General features: G+C 35.8%; 1 protein-coding gene across 1 annotated transcript; it reads left to right on the top strand.

Annotated features, from left to right (window-relative positions):
• Positions 1–5,372: 5,372 nt before the first annotated feature.
• On the top strand, positions 5,373–9,075 carry LOC107809544 (uncharacterized). The gene is made up of 4 exons (XM_016634201.2): positions 5,373–5,718; positions 5,803–5,913; positions 7,996–8,064; positions 8,731–9,075. Exons 1-4 carry the CDS (start codon positions 5,560–5,562, stop codon positions 8,779–8,781), a joined length of 390 nt encoding a protein of 129 aa, XP_016489687.1. The 5' UTR covers positions 5,373–5,559; the 3' UTR covers positions 8,782–9,075.
• The last annotated feature ends 1,702 nt before the right edge of the window (positions 9,076–10,777 follow it).

Here is a 10,777-nt window from a genome sequence, read left to right as displayed (position 1 = left end):
AGATTGGATAGAATTTTTGTGAATGATCAATGGGTACAAGTTTTTCAACATAATTATGTGAAATATTTGGTAAGAACAGGCTCATGCCACAGACCTCTTCTAATGAAATGCCATAGTGATCAACATGAGATCATTAAGTATTTCAGACTCTTGAATTTCTGGACTGAACAACAAGATTTCTTGGAGGTGGTTCAAGGAGTATGGGATATTCATGTTACAGGGAATGCTATGTGGAGACTAAAGACTAAACTTCGATCCCTAGGAAAGAAGCTTAATCAATGGTCCAGGGAAATTGTGGGTGATATCCACCAACAGATTGGTGACTGGGAAGCTAAGGTCCATATACTTGAAGATCTTGATATTTAGTTGAACTCAAAAATAGTAGGGAAGAACTCAATCAGGCTCATGCATAATATACAAAATGATTGGGTTTACAAGAGTCTCTTTTGAAACAAAAGACTCAAACCAAGTGGTTTCAGAAGGGAGACTACAATACTAAGTATTTTCATTGTGTTCTAAGAGAAAGAAGAAGAAGATTACAACTTCATAGAATAAAGAATAGCAGGGGCAGATGGGTCGAGGGGGATGAAAAAATTGCCAAGACTGCCATTAACCATTTTAAAAAACTGTTTAATCTTCCTCAACCTGTGATCAAGCACAATGTACTTAGTTGCATTCCGAGGTGCCTCACTTATTTTGACAATATAATACTCTCATCTATCCCTGATGAAACTGAAATCAAAAATGCTGTTTTCACTCTTAGTGCCGACAGGACAGCTAGTCATGATGGCTTCAATGTGACCTTTTTCCAACACTGCTGGGAGATAATTAAGAAGAATGTGATTGAGTTTGTCTTGGAATTCTTTATTGAGAAGAATCTCACAAAGTTTTATTCTCACACATGTTTAGTTCTTATCCCTAAAGTTGAGTCCACTTCTAGTTTTTCTGAACTAAGACCGATTAGTCTTAGTAATTTCACTACCAAAATTATTTTCAAAATTTTGGCAGAAAGACTCAACGTTCTTCTTCCCAATTTTATCTCTGCTAATAAAAGTGGATTTGTTAAAGACAAGCTCATTTCAGAAAATATTTTGTTAGCCCAAGAAATCATCCAAAATATTTCCAAAACCAATAGGGGAGGGAATATGGTTATAAAACTAGATATGGCTAAGGCATATGACAGGATGTCCTGGTCATTTATGGTAGAAGTTCTAAAAAGATTTGGTTTTGATGACCATTGGATAGACATGATTTAGAGGATGATCTCAGATGTTTGGTATTCAATCATCATTAATGGCACTAGAAGAGGGTTTTTTACTTCGTCTCAGGGACTCAAGCAAGGGGACCCCCTTTCCCCCTCTTTATTTATCCTGGCATAAGAGGTCTTATCTAGATCCCTTAATGCCCTTCATGAAAGTGCTGATTTTGTTCCTTTCACCATGAGCTCCAGAGGCCTTCTTATTAATTACCTGGCATATGCTGATGACATAGTCATTTTCACCGATGGCAATAATAGATCAGTCAAACTCATTATGAAGCAGATAAAAAACTATGAAACCTCCTCAGGACAAAGAGTTAATAAAGATAAGAGTTTAATTCTCACTGATCCAAAGGCTGGGGCACATAGAATAAATAGGATGAGGGAATACACGGGTTTATGGAAAAAAACTTCCCATTCAATTATCTTGGGTGCCCTCTATACATAGGAAGGAAGAAACTTGAATATTTTGATGGAATATTGACTAAAGTGACCAAAAGACTTAACGGTTGGCAGGAAAAAATGTTGTCTTATGATGGCAGGGTGGTTTTGATTAAAAGTGTCTTACAATCTCTGCCTTTGTACACCTTGTCTGCTATGAGTCCTCCTAAGGGCACCTTGAACCTACTGGAAAAACACTTGGCTAGATTCTTTTAGGGATCTACTAGTGATAAAACCAAATACCACTGGAGCTCTTGGAAAAATTAATGTCTTCCCAAAGATGAGGGTGGTATTGGCATTAGAACCATGATTGATATTAGTAATATGCTTGCTATGAAAAGGTGGTGGAGACTCCGAACTCAACCGTCGCTATGGGCTTCTTTCCTTAAAGACAAATACTGTATAAGGTCTCATCCAGTCTCTAAAGTTTGGGCTTCTAGAGACTCTCATGCCTGGAAACATCTTACTCTAGTTAGGAAGAATGTGGAGTCAAATGTCACGTAAAAAATTAATGCTGGTAATTGCAGCTTTTGGTGGGATAATTGGACAGAGAAAGGTATTTTAGCAACTTTGTTCCCTGATGTAGCTGGTAATAAAATGAGCTATGTTAAGGATTACATTATAGGAGGTCAATGGAACTTGGAAAAGCTTGGCAGGGTTCTTGATGTACAAACCGTGCAACACATTACCAGTATTAATATTGGAGATCAGAATGAAAATGATTATGCCATATGGAATCCTACAGAAGATGGAAAATACTCCAACAAATCTGCCTGGCAGATCATAAGATGCAAGAGAATAAAAAATAAAATATTGTATAAATTATGGCACAAATGCATTCCTTTCAAAATTTCCTTCTTGGCCTGGAGATTATATCATGGTAAATTACCTTTTGACGAGTCAATTACCAAGTTTGGCAACCAGTCAGCCTCTAGATGCAATTATTGTCAAAGACCTAATTGTGACTCTATTCATCATACTTTTAGTGAAGGTGAGGCTGCTTGTAATCTGTGGAAGAAGTTTGGTATGCCTTTGGGTATTAGACATCAAAAATGGTCTGTTAAGAGGATTCTTCAAGAGTGGTGGGAGGTGAAGCTTAATAACAACATTCATAGATTTCTACTACACATTGTTCCTATTATTATTTTTTGGAAAATTTGGAAAAGCTGGACCTCTTGCAAGTTTGGAGATAAAAAAAAGATTTATGCTAATCAATATGGAGCAGAAGGTTAGCTGGACAATTCAAGCAGCAATGACATTTGCCTTTCCTAACTGCAAACTTAATGGGCCTTGGGTGAAATTGTGTAAAGAGGTAGAGAGGATGCAACCGGTAATGAAGTACTGGACAGTCACATGGACGAAACCAATAGGAGATATGGTGAAAGTAAATACAGATGGTAGTTTTATGGACACGGGGAGAGCAGGTGTAGGAGGGGTGGTAAGAGACTCTAATGAAGATCTCCTCATGGCTTTCTCAATATCTGTTCAATGCAAAATCAACAACGAAGCAGAAGCTGTAGCAGCTAAAATTGGTGGTGAATAGTGTATACAACTAGGCTACAATAGATTTCATCTAGAGCTTGATTCTCTGATTGTGGCCAACATGATTACAGAAGGATGTACCAAAAATGTAAAGATGAAGCAGATCATCAGAGATGACAAAAGAAGTATCAACCAAGCAGAAGTTGTGGTCTCTCACTGCTATAGAGAAGCCAATCAGGTGGCTGACACTTTAGCCAAAAGAGCTGCAATCTCTGGCAACAACTCATATTTCTACAATTTTCAGCATCTCCCAAAAGAAGCTAGAGGTCATTTCCTACTATATAAATGGCAATTGCCTAGTATAAGAAGTAGATATGACAAAAATAACTTTTTTGTAAGCTAATTCAGTTAGTTTTTCTCATGGAAGTGTAGTAGTAAATTTCTCCATCTTCCATGGGTTTTTTGAAGACTGTCTTTGCAACAGTCTTGGGTATATGGAAGGTCAGGTCTATGCCCCCTTTCTTTTGTCATATGGTATATGCAGAAAATTAAAATAAAAAAAATATTGTCAAGGTTTTGTTGGTTATGCAAATGCATGCATTTTCTGAAGTTCGTTATTCAAACAATCTATTTATATGTGAGGGTACTGCCATATTATTATTTCACAAGGCAATCAATTGTTGATTCTTATTCAACAATGTCAATATACTAGCAACTGATAAATCAAGTCACTCAACACACAACCGGTTTGTGACTTTACTTTGAAGAGAAGACTCCAATAATAGTGAAGACGATGATGTTTGTTTATCTTAATTGAAAGAAGGATATATTGAAGGAGACAGAATAAATCATATATTTCATCAAAGTCTTTTATCAGACACAATCTTCACCGAACGGTGAAATAGATGTTCAATGAATTTGTTCACTTGATAATTTGGTGATTCTATTCAACGAAGCATGATCAACCTCAACATTTGAGAAGTTGGTATACAGGATCGGAACACATCATCTAGGTGAAATAAATTGATATTTTCATCAGGGGGAGGCAAATACGCGATGTACTCTTTTTTCCTTAGCTATGATTTTATCCCGCTGGGTTTTTCTGACAAGGTTTTTAATGAGGCAACAAGCAATGCGTATTACATGATATATGTACTCTTTTTCCTTCACTAGGATTTTTTTTGTTTTCTAGGAAGGTTTTAATGACACATTATCTATGGACATCCAAGGGGGAGTGTTATAATAAAATTAAATTATGGTAGATGTCTACTCTTCTCCATTATCTCCATAGCACCTAATACTCTAATAACTATGGAGTTATGATTGTAACTTCATATCCTCCTCCATGATCTTCCTCTCAAATACTTAATGACATGTTCAATGACTTATTTTGTAATAGTGACTCTTCATTTTTCATGCCTATATAAATGTCTTGTAATAGATAGGAAAACACACACAATTGAAGAAGAAATAAGAATCTATCATCTCTTTATCTCTATATCTCTTAGCTTGTTTTTCTTTATTTCATATTATTACTTTGAGCTATATTTTATAACAAAAAGAAAGTACATTTTTTGTTAAAATGAAAAGAAAAATACTTTTTTTTTATATAATGAAAAGAAAATACTCGTTTGTTAAAATAAAAAAAAAAAGTATTCTATCTACCACATGAAAAGAAAATACTATTAATAATATTTCTATTTAGGGTGGGGATGGGGTGAGGTGAGGGTAGGGTGAGGCGGGGCGGGGCGGGGCGGGGGTTAGAGTGGGTGGGGGTGAGGGTAGGTGGGTGGAGATGTGGGGATGCGGGGTGGGTTGGTGAGGGGTTGGTGGGAATGGTAATATGACGGATAAAGTTGAAAAAGAGTTTTGAAAAGTATTTTTACAAAACATTTAACTAACCAAGAAAATTAAAAAATTTGTACCAAACACACCCTCTATCCTTTAAGAATTTGGCACCAAATTTCGTAGTACAGAATAACAATAATAACCCAGTAAAATATTATTAATGGGGTTTGGGGAGGGTAGTGTGTACGCAAACCTTACCCCTACCCGAAGAAGTAGAGATACTGTTTCCGAAAGACCCTCGGCTAAAAAAAACAAAGACAAAAAGATAAAAAAGAAGACAATATTACTATCACAACAACCCTCATAGCATAAATATAAACACGAAATCCATAAACAAGAAATCCATAAACAAGATAAACAGAAATACCCAACTTGCTCCTCCTCCTGTTGCTAAACCCTTCCTCTGTTTATCCATTCACTCACAGCCATTTTCTCTGCTAATCTCCGTAAACTCTGCATTTACAGCGCAATACAGAGGCTTAAATTTAATTACTTGCTAAGTAGCTCTATCTTCTTTTTCATTTTATTCAATGTCAAGAAAAATGGGTGGAGGAGCTGCTGCTACACTACCGAATGATGTACCTTGGAGAGCTGCTTCTGGTTCAAAGCCAATCCCCAAAATTCATTACTCCCCTATTCTTCGTATCCCTCAAAACCCTTATTCCAATTATGCCCTCTCCGTTATGAAGGTTTGTTAGTTTTACACTTGTCGCTCTTGCAAATACTTATAAAAATTTGACATTTGTGCTCTTTTTTTAATGTTTTGTATGCAGGAGCCAGATCCAATTGGAAGTGGATTGGGGACGGAAGCTATTGTTGAAGCTGCAGGTCCAGATTGTATTGTGCCAGGACAGATTGCACCTATTAAATTACTGGGGCTTAAGGTGCTTGTCTTTGTTTCCAAATTTAATTAACCCATTTTTTGTTATTAATTAGCTCCTACAAAAAAAAAAAAAAAAAAAGGCAGCCCGGTGCACGAATCATCCCGCGTTCAGGTAGGGTCCGAGTAAGGGCCGCACTCCAAGGTAGTGTGACGTAGGCAGCTTGCTGGATGCAAGTATCGATGGCTGATTCCACGACTCAAACTCGTAACTTATAGGTCACATGGGGATAACTAGCTCTGATTAGATAGAAATGAAAAGTAGTGCAAGTTTGAATTTTGTTATTTTCAAAGACCAAAAGGATTATGTTTCATCTGGAATTATGAGTTTGTTGGAGAATGTAGTAGAATTAATAGTTCAAAGAAGGTTTATGCCAATTGACAATTATGTCTTTTAGTTTTTCAATGGGAGTTTATGATTTTGTATTGATTTTGTTTTCTAACTTGATTTCGTTAATTTAATAGGATTGCTCCGCTATGGTTGAGTATGATTTTGGATAGCATAGTTTGTAGAGTTGAAACAATAGAAGATTAAATGAGAAACATAGCATGTACGTGAGGCGATGCTATTGAAAGGAATTGAGGTTAATTAATCTGAGCTTGTAGACAACTATGTAGTTGTTGCTATTTTTAGCTTGTAGGAGTTTACTATGCTTATCAGAGAGCTTATAAGGATCTCTTTGATTTCATCTATAAGTATAATGGAAAAGAATCTATCGTTCAGCTTATTTAATCTAACTGTACCTCTGATCAAATGCTTTCTAAGATTAACTTAATGGTGAGACAATTTCTGTATTACGAATTAAGAGTAGATGATCCCTAACCTTCTTCGACTTATGAAATACTACCAATAGGCATTGTCAGACAACAAAGATAAGATTGATGCTCTGCCCAGAATTATTGCACTTATAGGGAAGGGAATGACGATGTTGCATATCGGTGCATGTGAAGAAGTTTTTTTTATATTTATTTTCTTTCTCTTTCTATTAGTTGTTGGGAGGGTTGGAGGAAGGGAAGTTCACATGGCTAGGTACTTATCAAAAGTAGCTAATCTAATTGCTTTCTATAAAGAATTTGTTATATGTGCTGGTTTTTATGTAGAATAGGTTCTCTTGTAAGAATATGCAAACAGATAATTTAGTATACATGCTACTTCAAACAAGTGCAACAACTCCAGAAAGCTCATTGCTTTTGTAGCATACATACAAGATGCTATGAACCAATTACAGATATTACGAAACTTTGGCTTCCGTACTGTTGATTAATCACGCTTTTCTTCCAATTTGAATATGCCAGGTCCTCAAATCCCAAAACATGATAAAGGAGGATACATGTATGTACGGGCGATTGGGATAACTTGATTGATAATTGTGGTTGAGTCACTCAGTATGTGAACACTCTTGATACCATCTTGTGTGTTATCATGAAATATTTTCTGAGAGAAATATTTGTATCTTTTTAAAATAACAAAAAATTCATGCATTACCTCCAATAAACCTCCTCTAGAATTGCCATCTTAAAAGATCAATGCGAAGACAAATGATTATGGATCTAACTACCTTATCTATAGAATATTTAAACTGGTTTTGTCTTATGCTTGTCCAATAAACCTTATTAAATGCTTTTTTATTTTGTCATTTGTACTGGTATGTTGTTAAGGGAGAGCTGAGAAGGAAATACGAATATAGTTTTACATGTGACATGTGAAAGGTCCAGAGATATTTAATTCCTTTATCCTGAAGTGAAAAATGAAATTTTGATGGATCAGTTAGTAACTCTACCAATTTATTTGTGTCTGCTTCATTTTGTCTTGTGAACTACGAGGCCTAACCCCCTGACATGGTAGGAATTAAAAATTAGGGCATATGAACAGTAGAGCATCTATGCGTGGTTATATCTTTTTCTTCCTTCGTTCCCTTTCGGTTGAAGCTAAAAGGCATTTGATGTTTCTTGCAATGGTTGCCGCCTCATTGAAGGCTTCGTGAGTTTGGTTTAAGTATTCATCGATCGGGTGAATCTATACCTCTTCATTATGTTTTAGCTTTCATTATTTTGCATTTCCAATCAACTTCATTTATGCATGCAGGTATGGCCCATTGAAGTCGACCTGAAGTTTATGGAACCTATTGGACGAGAACTTAAGTCAGTTGGGAAGGTAATACTACTTTGTCTAGTTTAGTTCAATCGACTAAAATTGATATGCTCTTCAAGGAGATAACTCTATTGATTGATTTAGACTGTGGAAGCATATTAGTTTGGTTAGTAACTATATTACGTCCGCTAAAAAACATTGTATATTCTTTTTATGTAAAATATGTTAGCTGCACGATAAAGTGATTTTACATTTTTTGAACTGTGATGTGATAGCTTATAAATTTCAAATGAGTAGCTCCTAAAAACCCATAGGTCACCAAGGTACCTGTGCACTTGTAACTCAATGAATGGTATTACTCAAACAAGAGGGAACATAGACAGAATGGCTAGAACGCAAAGTGGTGCTTAGCTATATACACATTTTGCATACAAAAAACTGCAACTGCATCTACATACCTAAGCATGTTTATTATTTTTACTATAAGTTTGGCCAACTTATCTATGAAAGACATAAAACACTGCTCTTCCCCGTCTGTCTGATTAGTGAATACTACGTAGAAAGTTGACTCAACATTCTAGAGTAAATTTAAGTATGCGCATATAGATGTTTAATTCTTAAAATACGCACATATGATGCTGGTGTTTCCTGCATACAACTGCTAGTATTTGTAACAAAGTTTAATTTTTACCTTTATCACATCTTGGTTCTTGTTTACATGATTTGCAGTTTATGGATTCAGCAGTTAATCTTATGAACAAATCTTTCATTGATCGTTAGTGTTTCCATTGGACTGGCTGGAGTTCACCACCGTCCACTATCTACACGAGGCATGTAAAAAAAAACTGGTGAAGCGGGGTTATAGAGATCATTTTTTCCAATTAGTCATGTTGATGTCCCTCATTTGAGACCCTCATTTGTACTTAACTGGTAGTTTGTTGAATATTACTTGAAGTTGTGGCATTTTAGAAATAAGTGAACTATATCTATATTCATTTGATATGCAAGTTTAGTGCTAAATTCATGACCTGAACAATGTCTATTTAATACATACTATCGATTTGTTATTTCCAACTTTGGACTTTAATCATGGATAATGGAACTGAACGATGAAAAGATGGTGAAAGTTTTACTGTCGTTAGAACACTTAAGAATTGAAGGATATAAGAGTAGACACTTGAAAATAGAATGTGTGTGAACTCCCTATATTAAGAGTTTAGTATATAAATAGCTTATTAGTGAGATATACTAGACAGAGGATTTGTGAGCTTGTATTGATGATTGTTTGTCACGAGACACACCATTTGTGCAGAATTGACTATCAAATTATAATACATGACTAGGTAATGCTTCGTTCCTTGAGCCGACGGTCTATCGGAAACAGTCTCTCTATCTTCACAAAGAGGTAAGATTTGCGTACACACTACTCTCTCCAAACCCCAGTGGGATTTCACTGGAAATGTTGTTGTTGTTGGCCAGGTAATGCTTCAACAGCTGCAGCAGATAAATCAACTTGTTTTACATAAAAGGACTAGTACAGTCATGAAACGCCTAAGAATTTCGTCATTTCTATTGTGCTCGGTTGTTGTCTGAAGCTGATTTTTACTGTGTTCTCCAAAAATGGGCATTTGTGCATGAAAATTTCCTTCCTACTAATTAACAAAAAAAACTGAAGAAATAAGTCCGCAAATATACTGTCATGGGCGGCTTTCCAGCCATGCCCCATGACCCCTTGGACGCGTCCCATGGCGTCCTGGCAAGCCTCCCAACGCCTAGCGCCATGGTCGGCCCCGTGGTCCTGGCCGCACCAAGTGACAAGCGCGCATGTGCCTATGTCTCCCCTGCCGATAGCCCTCGCTAGCGCTCAGCCGCAGGCAGATGCCTACAACGCGTGTAGACCCTGATGCTAAAGACAAGGTTATTGCCAACGGACCGGCTTCTACTTTGTAGGAATCTAAGTCATTTTTATTGTAAATATAGAGTATTTTAATTTCATGTATTTCCATTGTTGATACCTAATTTTGCCCTCATATTTTTTCGAATAGTATATATACTTTCAAAACATCATTTGGCATCATTATTTAGTTACAAATCTATACAACCATTTTTCTATAATTTTCCATAATTTTAAGAGCTTTAAAATTGATTTTCTTGCATTTAAATTACTTAAATATTTATTAATTACTCCTTTCAATTATTTTGTGATGACTTAATTACCTAAAATTATTATTTTGCATCTACAATACTTGCTTCAGATATTTTACTCTATTTTTTATAATTACATTAGTATTTTTAGGCCATTTGCACAATCTTGCAATAATAGCCTATATTTTATAATTTTATTGCATTTGTCATTTTATTTAAGGTCAAAATAATATCTTACATTCTTATAATCTTCTAATATTATTTTAAAATATTACTTTGCATAAATAGCATTTTTTTTTTATAATTTATTTAATTATTTTATTTAAATTATTTTTCCCTTAATTTCCTATTTTTAAAATCTGGCCCAAAATTAGGATTAATTTCGGACCAGACAAGCCCCAAATCCTTGGCCCAATCCCCAAGCCCAATCCAAATGACCTTTTTATCCCCAATCCAGTCCAAAAAAACCCGACCCAACTCTTCTTAAATCGCAGTCGTTGATCAAAAGCGATCAACGGCTCATAACGCTCCTCCCCATTCTCCTTATATTCCCTCACCCAAACCCTAATCCCCATTTCCTAAAGACAGCGGCCTTTATTCTCTGTCACACCATTCTCCTTCACAAACCCTA

Source organism: Nicotiana tabacum, chromosome 24 (genome assembly GCF_000715075.1).
Source record: "Nicotiana tabacum cultivar K326 chromosome 24, ASM71507v2, whole genome shotgun sequence".
Lineage (NCBI taxonomy): Eukaryota > Viridiplantae > Streptophyta > Magnoliopsida > Solanales > Solanaceae > Nicotiana > Nicotiana tabacum.
This window is presented reverse-complemented; position numbering and strand designations above follow the sequence as displayed.